At 43.3% G+C, this 18,115-nt stretch overlaps 1 protein-coding gene across 12 annotated transcripts in view; it reads right to left on the bottom strand.

The window, feature by feature from the left end:
* The window catches only part of LOC147028592 (protein DBF4 homolog A-like), an 80,213-nt gene that overhangs the window by 6,553 nt on the left and 55,545 nt on the right, over positions 1-18,115 (bottom strand). For all 12 annotated transcript variants that reach the window (XM_085879162.1, XM_085879160.1, XM_085879161.1 and 9 more), the window contains 2 exons: positions 7,964-8,052; positions 6,300-6,377 (listed from right to left, as the gene is read on the bottom strand). In XM_085879162.1, the coding sequence (XP_085735288.1) occupies positions 6,300-6,377; positions 7,964-8,052 (167 nt within the window). The remainder of the gene's footprint in view (positions 1-6,299; positions 6,378-7,963; positions 8,053-18,115) is intronic.

Below are 18,115 nucleotides of genomic sequence, written 5' to 3'. Positions count from 1 at the left end.
AATCCAAGGGACTGTCCATAGAACTCCGAGATAGAATTGTGAGGAGGCATAGATCTGGTGAAGGATATAAAACAATTTCTAGAGTGTTGAAAGTTCCCAAGAGCACAGTGAGCTACAATATTAGGAAATGGAAAGAATATGGAATTACCCAGACTCTTTCTCGAGCTGGCCGTCCGACTAAACTGGGCAAGAAGAACCTTGGTCAGGGAAGTGACCAAGAACCCAAGGACTATTCTGACAGAACTACAGAGTTGTTTGGCTAAGATGGGAGAACCTGCTGGAAGAACAACAGTCTCTGAAGCACTTCACAAATCGAGGCTTTATGGGAGAGTGGCCATACAGAAGCCACTTCTGAGAAAAAGGCACATGACAGCAAGCCTGGAGTTTGCAAAATGGTCCATGAAAGACCGAGAGCATGAAACAAAATTTTCTGTGGTCTGATGAGACAAAAATGGAACTCTTCGGCCTTAATGCAAAATGCTACATCTGGCAGAAACTGAGCACAGCTCATCACCCATCTAACACCATCCTTACCGTGAGGCATGGTGGTGGCAGCACCTTGCTATGGGGATGCTTTTCAGCCGCAGGGACTGGGAGACTTGTAAAGATAGAGGGAACCATGAATGGAATCAAATACACACAAATCCTTGAGAACCTGATAAAGAGTGCAAAATACCTCAGACTGCGGCAAAGATTTATGTTCCAACAGGACAATGACCCCAAGCATACAGCAAAAGCAACACTGGAATGGCTTCCGAACAAGAACGTGAAAGTCCTTGAGTGGCCCAGCCAAAGCACAAAGCCCAGGCTTCTCGAAAGTATTGACTCCAGGGGTTGAATACTTATTGAAGCAAGACATTTCAGCTTTTCATTTTTAATTCAATTGTAAAATTTCAAAAAACATGTTTTTACTTTGTCATTGTGGGGTATTTTGTGAAAATCAGTGCCAATTTTTTTTAATTTTAATCCATTCCAAATTTAGGCTGTTACACAACAAAATGTGACAAATGTCGAGAGGTGTGAATACTTTCTGAAGGCATTTGATCTATGAATGGTGAAGAATCATTTTAAAAATAAAAAAAATTCTCATATCTGGATCCGGATCTTCACCAAAATCCAAACAATTCATCCTTGTCACACACCCAGAATATCCACCAAGTTTCAGCCGATTCCGTTCATACTTTTTTGAAATATCGTCAAATACACAGTTTTTGGCCCCATCTCTCAATGGTGAAGAATCACTCAAAAAATTATTCTCTCCGGAAACGGATCTTCACCAAAATTATAAATTCAACTTTGTCACACAGCCAACCTGTCCACCAGGTTTCGCCCGAATCCATCCACAACTTTGAGTTATCCAGCTCACAGACGGATAAACATATGGGTGAAAACATAACCTCTGTCCACCTCCAATGACATAGGTAACAACTGGGTAAAATACTCCTGTCTTGCTTTCATAACTCTTCTCAAGTTCCTCTTTCCAACTATGCACTCCAGTGTTGTCACTGTCCATTTTAGTAAAAAAAAAAAAAAACCCAAAACTGTCCTGTTTATTGGGTAGTCGATCCAGTCGAAAAAAGAAAAGAATTTAAAAAAAAAAAAATTCTTGAAATTTGTTCTACCCTTATTATCAGTTTTTCCGTCGATATGTTTGTCTGTCTGTCTGTCTGTCTGTTCGGTCCAGTGCTCCGTTAATACAATGGCGATTTCGATGAAACTTGGTTGGTAGGTTCATACCATGACCTAGTTGTGTGCAAATGAGAACCGTTGCTATGGACACCACCGTTGCCGAGAAACGGGACTTTGAAATTTTTGAAAAATCATAAAAAATTTAATTTTTTAGAAAATCAACAATCGGGCCACGAGCGACTGTGGGCAGTACATTCAGCCATATTGTCAAAAGTTTCCAGCCAAATCCTATGAAAACTGTCGGAGAAGATATACTTTGAATGAACCCTGGTCGAAAACAATAAAAAAAACGAAGTTCGTTATACCTCAGAGACCATGAGTCAGATATACATGAAACTGGTATGGTAGGTTCATGGTATGTCCTAGTTATGTGTGAGAAAGAACCGTTGCTATGGACCCTCCGTTGCCTAGCAATGGCCAAAAAACCTCTAAATGTGGGGGTATTTTAACGAAAAAACAATCTGCATTAACTCTTGAAGCTAGAATCATGAATTTTCTTGTGCTTAATCCTCAGGTCATTCCCCCATCGAACGGGCCCATCGCATCAGGTTCTATTGGGTAGGCGACTACCCATGTCCGCCTACCGGCTTGTATTTATACCCTCCATTATCATAAAATCTTCCATAAAATCACCTTGTAATGGCCTCCTTTCTAATGTCAAAAGTCCTGTCTCTTACAATCACTTCTCCTAACTTAATGTACACCAAGCCCAGACGTCAATTAAGTTACTCTTACGCTCTTCCCTACCTCTGGTATCTATATCCTTCCTTGGCTGTAGCAACCAAAACCGCACATAATATTGTCAGTGATGCCTCACTAAATTCCTGGAGTGTTAATCCAACCTCTTTTGATATCTCTATTATAATACCAAGCTTGCACACTAAAAACTCGGCTCGCCGTCACACGATCCCTATGAAATTGCTGTAGCACTTAGCGGACATGCCGACAATGTTTGGGAAGTCTTGGCGTTCCATAGTACCACTTGCATTTTGCACAATGCGTATTTTTGTCATTCCCCGTGTACGGTCTGTCGTCTGCTACCAGCTATGTTGTACTGCTATCCCGTGTATGTGCACGGGTATCGCTAGTACAATTTATCTCCAATGTGAATAAAACCCAAAAAAGTGTTAAAATATTGTCGAACATCATGCTCATCTGCTCTTCCACTTCCTCAATACTCTCAGATACATATTATCTGGCACTTCCCTTTATTTGCAATATATTTACTTCGACAAGGAACTCTTGTAAAAGGCCTTCTTCACCTCAAAGATAGACTTTCTCATCAGCCGCTATTTCTCCTGAGTCCTACTGATACTTATTTATGTAAAGGTCAAAACAAAAGAACTGAGGTATAGTAAAAATTGCCATCCGACTTTCATCACCTCCGCCTCCTCCTCCTCTGAATGCAGCACACGGCTGCAGGCAGTATCATTGGCTGAGGGTGCAGCTGTGCCGATTATGCAATGCCCCTATTACCAGTAATAGGGGCATTGCATAGGTAATAGGGGCATATTACCAGTAATAGGTGAAATGAGTACACTGGTACTCATTTCACCAACTTCAGAAGGATGACAAGCTGAGTCAACCCCACCTGGTGTTAATTCAACAGCCGACAGGGGCTCCAACTCAGGACCCTGAGATCCCGAGCCAGCCAGCCACCCTAACAGCTAAGCCAACACCAGGCTTACTTTCATCACCTCTTCTGTTCTTGCATATAGCAGCTTGGCTACCAGGTAGCTACAATTTCTTGGAGCGCAGCTGTGCCGCTGATGTTGTGCCCCTCTACCAGTACACTGGTACTCATTTCACTGACCTCAGAGGGATGACAAGCTGAGTCGACCCGACCTGGTGTTAATTCAGCAGCCAACAGGGCTTGAACTCAGGACCTTAGGATTCCAAAGCAGCCACCCTAACCACTAAGCCAACATCAGGCTACTTTCATCACCAATGAATATCCTTGTGCTATCCCTCAATGGGCACACACTTGTCTTAACCTGTTCTTTATCCCATATGTAATTTGAACTGCCCTGATAGGATACTTTGTATTCTTGGCCATATCCTTCTCATTGGTCTCTTTTGGCTTGCCTTATTTTCTTTCTTTAACTGGCCCCTGTTTACTCCAAACTGACAAGTCTGATTTCAGTCCCATTATTTTGTACCTAATAAATGCCTTCTGCTTATCCATAACAGCATTCCTTATCTCTTTGCCAAACCACCCTGGTCTCTTTCTGCCTCCAGCTTTACACTGAAATTTTCTTCCTCGGTACACGACACATTTTCTCCTTCATTGTCATCCATTTCTCTCATACTGATTTCCATCCTGTTAGTGTGTCCCAATCATGCACAGAACTCATCACTCCTACCCTCAAAGTTTGCCTTCCCAAAATCTAATAGCTTTACTGTACTATCCCAAACTCTTATCAGAATCCTTTCACACACTACGATGGTCACCAGTCCCGAAATACCTCCACTGTACTCAGATCATTACCTAAAAAGACGTCTAATACTGCACTCCCTCTGGAAAACTTATCTACAAACTGGCTTTAAAAACAATCCTGAACATATATAAAATTCCTCATTTGCTCTGCCCATTTCCTGTTTATGGATATCATTTAACCCTGGCAAATTAATACCCTTCCTGACTACATGCCTTTCTGAATAAGCAACTTTCAAAATGATATAATCCACCCCAGAATGCTTGGTGCACATGTGCAGAAACCACTAGAAACAGCAGAGTTCAGGGCACCATAATGTGCATCATGCGTGTGAGATAGGGATTGCTACTTGGAATGGCCCACAAAGCTTCTAAAAGAAGCCAAAATGCTTAGAAAAGTACCTGAGAGAAAGGGTTTTACCTCTGCACAACGAAAGACTTGGAGAACTTTCTCAGCTCGCCGAATGGGCAGTTGCTTGTACTGCAAACTCCCGACCATGTGGACCAGTGAAAGGCCCGAGTGGATGGGCGTGTGCTGCACAAACCCCCGACGGATTGCTACCAGTGAATGGACTTTGAATCTTGTGGGAGTGCCTCCTGTGAGCATGGCAGGCTTGGTGATTTATTTAATGGACGTCTGTAATTGGAAAGACGATGCCGTGCGTCATTACTAAGTAATTGTAACCAACTCGACGGCAAAGGACATCTTTGCGACGTGAGAATACACAAAGCTTGTGCCAGCTATATTTACATGGGAGCTGAATGTATCAAGTAGACTTTCCTTGAGGCAGACACAACATCTGCTTTGGGTGCTTCTGAACACTGATGGGAAAGACATATCTGGGGCTTGTGAATGTACAGGGTAAGTTTAAAATGATATGTACTATTAATCATGTTGGGAAGTGGAAGGGGGCTAAGCTGTGGGAGCTGTTAAAATATAATGTTTGTTTGGTTCCGGAGCCACAAAATAAATTATACGAGATTGTTGCATCTATTGCTAAAAGTAGAAGCGTCCGTGTGTGTGTCTTTTTTATTCATTATCCGCTGCCACCACTCGCTTGTATTTACAGGAAATTATATAAACTCAACACCTCTCAGTCTCATCTACGGATATTTCTCATATTTTCATGAGACCAATTTGCATACAGGATCGCAGCAATTATGGTTAACCATTTTGAAATTGCCACTCTTTAGTTTAAATGCTGAACATTGTGTTAAAAAGACTATTTCCCTGAAATTTCACCCTCGCAATGGCAAGATAGAATTACCTCGACGAGCAGAAATGGGTCACTGAAAACACGCGTGCACACACAGTGCATACGCGAAAGGCCTTGTTAGCATTCATACATCATTTTGAAAGTCACGTATTCATCATGATAAAAGCATCCCATGAGTACTTTACTGTTCTCGCCATCTATAATCTTCATCCACACAGATACCTCGATTAAGTCCATCCTTAATATCAACCCGTTTTTTTCGATACAATACTTTTACCCAGCTTTTTCCACCTCCTTTTGGTTGCACCGTTCTTCCAACCATAGGTTAACATCGATCACTCTGCCCAAATTAAATCCACTTTCCTATTTTTGGAGGAATACCAGAGAACGATACCTCACAATGCCTGGTGCTGGCTTTATGGTTAGAGTGGTGGGCTTGGGATCCTAGGGTCACGAGTTCAAATCCCACTCGGCCGTTGAATACCAGGTGGGGTTGACTCAGCCTGTCATCCTTTCGAGGTCGGCAAAATGAGTACCAGCTTGCTGGGATGATTGAGCCATTCGAGTATCCTGTGTCGGAGTGGTGACCCGTCCAGGAATGTGCCAGATAGCCCAGGAGACTGCTTCAGCAGCACCGGCGCTCTGGACAGAGTATGGTCCCAATAGATGGTTGAATACCTCACAACCCTTTGCTTTCAGTTGGTTGTTCAATTACCTGTACCTATTTTTCAAATCCTCCAAGTAAATGTTCCTATTTGCCCTTACATATACCACTACCACAGTCTTCTTGCCATTATCCAAAACCATGTCATTTAAACTTCCTTCAATGTCACTCATTCCCACTTCCTTTGAACAACAAAACGTCAATTGATTTTCAAGACAAGTATGTTTTTGTTTTGTTTAAACAGGTGGAATTTCTCCAAATGATTGAACATGAATTCTTAAATATGCAGTTGCACCTGATTGTCCAAAAGGAAGATCTTCAAAGGTCTTTTCCTTGACATCTTCTGAAGTGATGGTTTTACATGACAATCCATCTGAAAGAATGATTAAAAATAAAATCCAAAGTTTCAATATCGATGGTTAAAAAAGTGTGCGTGTGTGTACACACTCCACACAAAACTATGTGGACACACACACACACACACACACACACACACACACACACACACACACACACACACACACACACACACACACACACACACACACACACACACACACACACACACACACACACACACACACACACACACACACACACACACACACACACACACACGGCAAGGGGATCATTAAATTAGATTGACTAGCTATCTCGTAACGTGCGTTTAGATGAGCTGTCTTTGTGAATTACCCCATTTAAAAACTCACCAGAGTATGAATATTTAGTTGCACCTCGTCATTCCCTCAATCCGTGTGTGGATTCCCGATTAAACGTGCCATCTTAAAGGTCTTTACACCCCCCCCCCCCAACCATCACTTCTTCTCAGCATTCACTCCAGTGTGGAGTTGTGGTTTGACCAACTAAATCATTCCACATTATACTATATGTGAGACGTCACAGCCAGTTGTGCATGCAATGGCTGGTCCATAGAAGTTTTGGACAATGGGACGTGAACTCTGAACATTTATCTCAAAAGATAATGGCCAATGGGGACTTTGTGGTGCATGAGATCACTTGGCCAATCGCGCACCGATTGGTTGGCTTCCACATATATGGGTTAATCAGATTCAGAGTTAGAGATAAAAGTGTCTTCTCCATCCCTATTCATTCTTTATTAAACCTGCTTCAATTATTGTGTGGTTTTGTGGTTCTTGAGTCGATCCTCCCGCGAATTCATATTGAACGATCTCATGCATGGAAAGAGTGTGCCCGTAGCTAAATTCACACCCAATTCTTTAAGGTCATTTGAACGAAGGGTTATGGAACACATACTGAATGTGCTTATATTCAAAAAGCCTGACATATGCGCTTATTTTCAGTCCTCGAGCACATATCAGTTTAAACTCCACAACAAGTGTTTTCCATGTCTGGGTGAAAGGCCTGTCTTCCACTTCCTATCTTCTTCGAACCTTTCGCACTCTAAACAATTATTTCCTCATTCTTCACCATTCACATCAAAGTCCTCGTGTTAAGTCCGAATTTCTTACACGTCTAAACCTGTTTTTTACAAGAGTTGTAAAACGTATTAATCTCAATCTTTTCACAGGTGTATGATCGACGCTTCACTGGTGTGACAGTTTTGATTGTAATTAAAAGCTTTGCTTTACGACCATTTATCATAAAGGGTCGTAAAACACCCTTTTATGACACTTTGTAAATGATGAAAAATTAAATTAAAAATAAAACCTTGCTTTGAATGTCCAACTCTTGCAAGTACCAGTAGCAGACGTGTAAGAAATTCGGACTGAAGGTTGATGTGCTAATAAAACACGAAATGCTGTCATGTTTGATTTGATATTTTCATTTTTCAAAGCCTGATCGTGACGTTTTGATATGCGCTTATTTTTAATGGAGAAATAAAATATAAAGGCCTGTGTGCACTTACATGCACGCATACGCTAATAATCCAGATTATATTGTACGTACATATAATGGACACTGACACACATCCCTGACCTTGTTTCCACAATTTTATGGGAAAAGATGGTAAGGATGGCCTGTCTTCAGAGTCAATCTTGGAGACAGTGACTGTGTCGACTGATGGGCTGTGGTCATAAAAACAGTTAAGTGTAAAAGATATTTCTCGATGATCACTTAAACATGCAGATGATACAAAAGTGGAAAAGATCTCAAAAGCAGTAGAGCAGCTACTTTTTCTGCTTTAACAATTAGCAGAGGAAAATAGCACACCAGTTATGGGGAGTTATCAGCAGTTATGGAAGTGACTTGCGGTTCCGGGTGTGAGCATGTCGGACGGCTTGGGCAGTGCCTTCTTTCAGTTAATCAGAGCTAGGTTTTCCAGACCAGATTGTCGCATCGTTATGATGTTGTTTCGTCCCTGTGTTGTTTGTTGTGTTTTCATCCAATTTTCCATGTTTAACTATACCTTGTTATGGTGTACCGTCGGACCCCACGTATTGACGGTTTACAAAATACGACCTGCTTCGAAATCCACGGCCCTTTGCTTTGCATATTCGCAGTTTTTCAAGGACTAAAAAAAAAATTCCACGAGCCGCGTACATAAAAGAGTTCCAAAACATAGCTTCCACAAGCCACGCTATAAGCGAGCTGTATGTATAGACATTGCAGTGGTATAGTGCAGGACGGGAAAACATCTTCCACGAGCCACGTACGTAACAGTTCTAAAACATATCTTACACCAGGTAGGTTGTAACCGAGCTGTGTGGCTTGTTCCACCATTCCGCTATGAAGACACTGCGCCGCATCTATTACAAGCTGCCGAAGATGTTTCCCTCCCCACCCCTGCGAGTTACACAATTAAAATGTTTCACCACATCTGACACCTGCTGAGTAAAATGTCACCACGGACACTTGCAAAAGTAATTAAAATGCTTCACCGAATCCATTATGAAACTAAAAGGGCACTCGGTAGAGTGCACACCTCCGCCCCGTAATGCCTGACCCGCAAGAACATATCTGGCCCAATACATTTTTGAAATATCATGCTATATCTCGTTTTTGAGCCCTATCCTCGTTGTCGGATCCGGATTCGGATCTCCAAACTCTCCTCTCCAAACTTCCCCCCTCGCCCCACTCTCTCCAAAGTTGCCCCTCGCTACACCCCCTATGAACATCCCCGATTCTCTCTCACCTCACCACTTTCTCCACATTCCTGTACCCTGCCAACAGTGCCGCCTCACATGTCCCTAAATGTGTGGATATCAGACATCCGAGGTCTCCACTCCAACCTGACAGATCTCTCAATCTTGGCAACTGCTGATAATAGGCCAGCGGTAAACCTCGATAAAGGGCAATATTTTAGGAGTTTAATCAACTGGCTTGACATAAAGCAACAACAGGTCTCATATGAAAGATGGTGATCTCAGTAACACATTTAGTCCTGTTGTCCTCATATTTTGGTGTGCGGGTCCATGAAATATTCACATTTGAAGGATACACCCGTCTGAATATTTGCATCATTTCAGAAAATCACAATTTCCCATAAACTACAAGACAAAGAGCCCTCTTCCTACACGTTTGGTATTGAAATGTGTCGATTGGACAGGAGAATAATGTAGTATCATAACCACATCATTATATGTAAATGTATATGCCTTTATTGACAAAATACGATCATATTCTAAATTTTTAGGACCGCCACAAGGAAAATATCAGAGAAGGCGATTTTTCAAAACGGATGTTGACATTGCTATGTTCAGTAGTCATCATTTACAATATTAAAGAAGATATGATAAAACGTGATTACATGATTATCATCCTCACCATCGCTCTCATCCATGCACCGAGTTTGTCCTGCATGGTTGTGCAAAAATGGACACTACTGAAAGTCTATCGCTAAGAAATTAGTTAAACCTAATACAGTATATCTATTTTTTATTCAATTCCTTCTCTTCCAGGGTTGTAGAACGCCAATGCCAATTGTATGGACAAATCATAAATGCTCTACCCACTATGCAATAATGCTTAAAAGTGGTCTCTTGTTAATCATTTAACGGAATTTTCAATTTCTCTTTATTATAGGACTCCAACATGGCTGAACGGTGTCCAGATAAACCGGGATCGAGTCCATTGAAGTTACAGTTTCCAAAAAAGAAGCGAAGGTTGTCGACAGAATGGGATACATGCATCATATGTCAGAATTCGTCAAATGAGAAGGTCAGCAAAGCTGGGAGCACGGGTTTGGAAGCCATGAAGTCATCTTCACAAATACGGAACGATGAAATTGGCCAGTGTTTGGAGTCACGTAAGGGAGGAACGGATATGTCTATATTCTACCACCGCAGTTGCTATCAGTCTTACACCAGTAAGAGGAACTTATCCTTCTTCTCAGAACATGCATCACAGGAAAAACCAAAGATTGTGGAGCCTAAACACATGCGAGTAAATACCCACAAGATGACTGATTGGTCAACCTGTTTCATCTGCCATTCCAGGAAACGTGATAAACTTCACCGTGTCCGAACAGGACCTAGACAAGCAATTCCATGGCTCGTGTGATTTTCCAGGAACAAGACACTAATGTGTCTGGGGTTGATCATGGCTTTGTCAGAAGAATTAAGCTCGGTAAGAACAAGTCACTAACTTTGTCACAAGAAAATGCCATAGTTCTAAAGGCCCAGTCACACCTTGACGTTTTAGCCAACAATGGCAACGTATTAAAATGTATGTAAAACGCTGGCTTACGTTGAACTTTTGATGTTTTTTTTTAAAGATTCGGACGTATTCATAACGACTTGGTCTTATGCATACCGTATTGGTAACGGACACAGAACGTTTCGTTGTGTTTTCGATAACTTATACCGAAGAATGCTGAACCTGTTGTCAGCCTTCACAACCTATGCCCAACGATAGTCTAACTTATGCATAGCGCGCTGCACGCATCACCGACGATGATGTGGCGTAGGTTATGAAAAGGCTGCCGCACAACGATTCAAATCATAACCGCCGCAGAAATGGAAGTGTCAACATCGCAGTCACACCTTGGCGATCTTGCCAGCGTATGCCGACCTCTGAAAAATGCGTCTAAAACGCTGACGCACGTCGAATACCGTATGGGTAAGTTTGGTATGCGTGAATATAACGCTAAAGTACGCTATCATACGTCGTATTAAATGGAGTACGTCTTGTAATTTTGAACATGTTGAAAATTTTACGCTGTACTTGCCGTATGACACGCTCCGCATGCGATGGGAATAAGTTGTACGCACGATATGCGATCGTTGACACACAGACACACGTTACTTGTAAGGTGCTCATAAGTCGAAACACGTCAAGGTAATGGTTAGCGTCAGTGTTCCAGACTCCCGTTTTTTTTTTGTTTTTTTTCTTCGGTATGACGGTGTTCAGTGTACAGTGCGGTTGTGATTTAAATCGTTGAGCGGCAGCCTTTTAATTATATTATATTATAACCGCACTAGAAATCCAAGTGTCAAAATCACCATCATAACAAAGGAAGGAAGAAAAAAAAATAAAATAAAATAAAACCAGGGAGTCTGGAACACTGACGCCAACCATTACCTTGATGTGTTTTGACTTATGAGCACCTTACAAGTAACGCGTGTCGATGTGTGTCACCGATCGCGTAACGTGGGTACAACATGCAACTCATAGGTTAGAAATGTTTCGGGTACGCTAAACATTACCTCGACGTGTTTCGACTTATGAGTAACTCACAAGTAACGTGTGTCGATGTGTGTCAACGATCGCGTGACGTGCCTTCAACTAATGGCCAGCGTTAAGCGGAACGTGTGAGTCATACGCTGGCATAAGTCTTAAAATTTCAAGCATGGAAATTTTGAGGACAACCTAAAAGTACAACGTTTAAAGCCAGCGTACTACGACGTATGGCAGTGTTTTTCAGCGTGCTCTCAATGTTATCAAAACTTCCCCATAACGTATTCGACGTGTACCAGCGTTTTAGACAAATTTTCCAAAAATCGGCATAAGCTGGCTAAAACGTCAAGGTGTGACTGGGCCTTAAGGAACACACTGCATTATGACAACGTCCTGAACGACCACGTGTGGCCAATGCATTGACTCAGATCAACACCCTTCGGAGCACAGATGGACCAGCAGATGTTCGAGACCTTTCATGGGTACTTCTGCGCATATCATCACGTTTAATGCTGTAATTTATAGATGACTTGCATATTCCAGCGAAACAGAACACGCCGTTTTGGGTGGGCTTCAACTCTATGGTATCACCAGTCACGATGCAAAGAAACTAAGACAGTTGCAGTATATGCCCCGGTAATCGATGCAGAGCCAGCGGACCCTAAAACCGTATACACTACCATGGTGCGATGCAAGCAGCTTTCAGAGAAAATGGGACAACAAGATTCGGTCCAGACCATGGATCAGCAGCTCTATGCCGTGGCACAACAAGTTAAGTGGAGCAAAGGTCTTGAGTTTTAGCACACGGCGCTGCGACTTGTAGGTTTCCACACTGTATGTTGCTTCATCGGTGCTATTGGGAAGCTCTTCGTGGATGCTGGCCTCAAGGATTTGCTGGTGGAGAGTGGAATATACGAGGTGTGTTCAAAAAGTATCCAACCTTAATTTTTCGTGCGTAAACAAATGAAGCGAGGGAGGCGTGGTTTTTGTGCACGTATGCAGGCGATCCTAATCCGTATGGGTGAATATTTTCACGCCTGCAGAAGCTGTCAGTCGCCGACAGACCGCCGATGAGTGAGGAAGTGTAAGTGAGCGCCGTCAGATTTTCGTTTTTGACAAAATGACGGAAAAACTTGAACAACGCTACTGCATCAAATTTTGTGTAAAGCTTGGCGATTCCCAAGTGGAAACGATCCGCAAGGTTCAACAGGCCTTCAGGAACGAAGTAATGGGCACCACACAGATAAAAGAGTGGTACAACCGCTTCAAAGATGGTCGCACATCAGTGGAAAGTGAAGCACGTTCTGGTAGGCCCTCAACATCCCGAAATGAGATCGTCATTGACCAAGTGAGGACCCTGCCGATGCAGGATCGTCGAATCACGATCAGAGAACTTGAAGATGAGGCGGGCGTCAGCATTGGATCCGTTCATTCCATTGTGGCTGAGGATTTGGGCTTAAGGAAAATCTCATCGAAGTTCGTGCCAAAGCTGCTAACTATCGAGCAGAAGCAACTCCATTTGGAGAGCACACAGGACATGCTGGAGACTGTGAACAGCGATCCCAACTTCTTCAACACAGTGATCACTGCGGATGAGACCACAGTGATCCGTCATTTTGTCAAAAACGAAAATCCGACGGTGCTCACTTCCACTTCCTCACTCATCGGCGGTCTGTCGGCGACTGACAGCTTCTGCAGGCAGGAAAATATTCACGCATACGGATTAGGAGCGCCTACATAGGTGCACTAAACCACGCCTCCCTAGCTTCATTTGTTTACGCACGAAAAGTTAAGGTTGGATACTTTTTGAACACACTTCGTATGCAGAAGGGACAGTGGACATGATGCTTATGGATAAACAATTCCACTGCTCAGTCTGAGGACTCACACTCGTGTATGAGGCAATGATGCAATTGCTACTAAAGGAGTTCTTCAGTTGGGTAGACACGAAGGGCAGCAGTCCTTTACTAACACCCGTATGGGATCAGCTGAAGACAAAATAAGGTGAACTCGAACAGGCTGGGAAGTTTGACCTTACAGAAAACGTTCAAACCCTGAACAAAGATGTATCAGACCATCTACTCCCACGACTGACAGATTTCAGAGAATTGGGTATGCAAGATCACCAACGTTCCAATTTTGGATGATGTACCTGGACACAATCCAAATCTTGCTAAGGAACATAAGAGCTGAACGAGAAGGAGACTGGTGTCTGCATCTGTCCACAGTTCTAGACATGACGCCATATTTGTTCGCAACCGACCGAACAAATTATTCAAGGTGGACTCCCATCTACCTGTTGGATATGACGGAACTACCAGCTGATGTCCATGAAGCTTTCCAAGAAGGCAAGTTTGCGATACGACGAGCAGCAGGCACTTTTAATGGTGTATGGAGCGATATGGGCGTTGAATCGATATGGGCGTTGAATCATCCCATGACATTCGGGATGCTAAGAGCAGCGGTGGCATTGTTGGCCTAACGAGAAAGGAGTCTGCACGACTTCGGTGGACAATCACATGACAAAGCTTGGGAGAATATGCATCTGCCATACGATCCAGAAGTGGGACCATCCACAAGGACGACATGTTTTGGGTCATGAACAAATGCGCCCTGCAGCTCTGAACCGTGATGAACAACATGTACAGCGATTGATTTGTCATGTCGAAGACAATATGACATCCGTTCCGGACCACTAATCACCCAGATGAACATCTTGTGGATATATCAAGTGGTGTCATCGCTTCTAAGGATATTCAGAAATCCTTGTTGTCTGTCCATGACCTGGGAAAAAGACAGATGGAAGAGTATATCACAGAAACTCTTTGCACTGGGGGGCAGAAAAGCATGTACCAGCCAATCCCAAAATCCAAACTCAAAACGTTTTCGATTTCCAAAAAGAAAACAAAAATCCTGATTTTGGGTCAGAAAGCATTGGTTGCAATCAACCCGGAAATGGTTTTCTGCCGTGCTTTGCTATCGACTCAAGTCCGCCCTGACCTGAACATGAAGCACGTCCTGAGCTATCCCATTACGTCTGTTCCGACATCTATCTTTCATGAAGATGGAGCTCCACGGAAGAACACCAAAGCAGAACTAGGGCATATTCTCGAGGGCCAAGTCAATAAAAGCACGAAAACACTGCCAGTGATAACCAACATCGCAGCGTGTCCATCAGGGATGCAAGGTCCGCCAACAACCCCCTTCTGGTAAAAGCAGCAGCTTCTTCGCTCACTGCAGATCTGGATAAAATCACAAACTGGTCCAACACGTGGAACATGTCTTTCAATCCAGACAAATCTCACACTCTCACTATGTCTCTTCGAAAGGACCGTTTACAAAACCCCCCCATCCACTTTCTCAACAATCCTCTGGAAGAAGTCTTTTCTTTCAAGCTTCTGGGTCTCACTATCTGCCATGACCTTTCCTGGGAAAGTCACATTTCCAACCTTGCCTCAAAAGCCAGTCGCCGACTGGGAATCCTCCGTCGTGCAAAGTCCTTCCTCGGCCCTCTTGAGCTCCTGACCACTTACAAAGCTTTTGTCCGTAGCCTGATGGAGTACTGCTCTCCTCTGGGCTGGTGCTCCTGCCTCCCACCTTTCTCGACTTCACGCTGTCGAAACCAGGGCTTTTAAGATCATTGGCATCTCCCGCAATGAAGCTGAGTCTTTGGGCCTCTCACTCAATCACCGCAGGTTGGTCGGTGGTCTTTCTGTCTTCTACCGACTCCTCTCCAGCCTTGCCCCCCCTGCTCTCTCTGCGATTTGTCCCCACCACATTGCCACAGGGCGCTCAAGGTCCGCCAACAACCCCCTTCTGGTAAAAGTACCAAAATCACGAATCACTGCTCATCTTCACTCTTTCATTCCTCTTTTTCCCGCCTTTGGAATAAACTTCCTCACTCTATTCTTTCCCATTCTTCCCTCCAGGCTTTCAAAACAGCTGTTCACCACCACCTCTTATCTTCCCCCATCCAAATCCTCGATCTTTTCTACCCCCGATAATCCACCCAAGCCCACTTCCTTCAATTCTCCTGCTTTCCTTCCTGAAAGTCCCTTTAATGTCCATCTTCCCCTCGCCATGTTCCCCGTCCCATCCCCATCCCTCTCCCTTCCACATTTCACCTGTGTCTGTTCCCCAATGTTTTGTCCCTTCCACTCCCGCCCCTCTTGTCTCATGCCTCATTGCTGTGAGTTGTGTGTTAGCTCTCATACGAGCCTCGACCAAGGTATACAAAAAAAAAAAAAAAAAAAAAAAAAAAAAATGGCTGAACTCCATATCATGGGTGGTAATGGTGGTATGTTTGGTAACTTGGCGCAGTGTTACCTAAACCAGTTGCTTCATTGCAACAATACACACCACACCCTCATCGACGTCTTCGACCAATATGATGATGTCAATTCTGTGAGGACAGAGGAAAGAATGAGACGCCTTGCTGTTGCTGGTGGATCCCGAAGCTACCAAGTCATTGCTGGACGCCCAGTACCACAATGGACGAAATTCATGGCTCTATAATCAAACAAATCCACTTTGACACACTTCATCTGTAGTCACGTCACGCAACATGCACCAGCAGCAAAATAACTTTCAGATCACCAAGAAAAGCGGATCTATGTGGCTGGTGGCTGAACTGATGGTTCGCTTACAGCATGCCTTTCATCTGCAGAAATGTATCATGACAGTCAACTCGCATCAATGCAGGAAGAGGCAGATTCTCGGATATTCCTTCATGTGAAGCATGCCGATGACGAGTTCAGACGTAAAAATGTGCGTGGGTCCATTACAATCAAATCAGCAGACACTGATGTGCTTGTCTTAGCAGTCCACTACTTTCCATAGTTGTGGGAAACTGCCGAAATATGGATAGAGAAAAGAACATCAGCAGGATGCAAGCTTATCCCGGTCCATCAGACATGTTACAGCTTGCTTCCAGAAATGTGTACCCGGCTTCCTGCGTTTTATGCCCTGACAGGATGTGACTCTGTATCAGCATTCTTCGGCTATGGTAAAAAGAAAGCATGGAAAGCTATGAAGACACTGCATCTTCAGAATAATGGTCCACACCTCGAAGTCCTCGCCACTGATAGTCTCCAGGAGGCAGTGGCTGCTTCAAGACATTTAGTCAGTGCCATGTATGATTCTCAAGGGAAATATATGGATGCACACACAAATTTGAATGATCTTCGGGAGAAACTCGCAGCGACCAAAGATGTCCCAGTGCATAAGTTGCCTCCGTCCGAACCAGCTTTTCTCGAACATGTAAAGAGATTCATTCACCAAACCCGAGTATGGATGAATGCCCACCTGGCAAATCCAGAAATTTCCACACCAGAGGGTCGTGGATGGTACAGAGGAGAAGGTGTGCTGCATCCCACATTGTTTGATGGACCCACATCAGCAGAGATGCAAGATGGTCTTGTGTGTTCATGCCGTGGTCGTGAACCATGTACCAACAGCTGAATCTGCTCACAAGACAGTTTGCCTTGCACTCACGAGTGCATGTGTGCCACCAGTGACAGGCAGTGTGGCAACGAACTGTCACATGGTGACCAAAATGACACGGACAGTGATGGTTGAACATAGAGGACACTCACTCAAAATATGGTTTAGTTCATTTCTCGTAGAAGAATGTGTATTGGTGTAACATATAGTTATCACATCACTTGTGCAAACTTCAGTCACTATATCATATAATTTGCTTGTAGAAATTTGTTTTAAAATATTCTCATTATATTGATATGGTAAACTGAACACATATAAAATAAAGAAAAAAATATGACAATTGGCAGATGTTTGTTTCTGTAGTTGATGATTTTCGAAGTTAGCGGTCCAGAAATGACGTCTTTTTTCTATTAAAAGCACTCAAATGTACATATATTTATCTATAGGTATTCCATTAAGTAACTAGTAGCATTCCCCTGTTCATTCTGCACATTTCAATACCAATCATGTAAAAATAGGGTGCATTGCTTTGTAGTTATGGCTAATTCACTGATTTTCGGAAATGGTCAAAACTTTCTCATGGGGGTATCCTTCAGGTGTGAATATTTCATGGGCCGCACACCAAAAAATGAGGACAACAGGGCAAAATAAGTTACTGAGATCCCCATCTTTCATATGAGCCCTCTTGTGGCTTTGTGTCAAGCCGGTTGATTAAGTACCAAAAAAATCTGACCTATACCGCTGGCCTATAAATCCGACATATGCTAAACATAATCTTTCCTCCAACAAGACGTCCCAAACTCGGTGTCTCACCCTGGCTATGATCTCCTCCATTTTGATTGGCCTAAACCCCGTCTTGGAAGCGGAATTGCACTTGGGATCAAAAACTCAATTTCCCACTATCTGTGTACTGCTCTTACACCTCCAAACCCCAGTTAGTCAGGGAATATTGCAAAAATCTGGGAACAAATTCCTTACCAAGAAATTTCTTCACCAATATGTTTGTAAGGGTGTCCACCAACACATTTCAAAAAGTTTAAATTCAACGCCCCTAGGGGAACCCATGACAGG

The sequence above is a fragment of the Eptatretus burgeri genome, chromosome 4 (assembly GCF_056783735.1).
Source record: "Eptatretus burgeri isolate ZD-2024b chromosome 4, Ebu_testis_v1, whole genome shotgun sequence".
Taxonomy (NCBI): Eukaryota; Metazoa; Chordata; class Myxini; order Myxiniformes; family Myxinidae; genus Eptatretus; species Eptatretus burgeri.
This window is presented reverse-complemented; position numbering and strand designations above follow the sequence as displayed.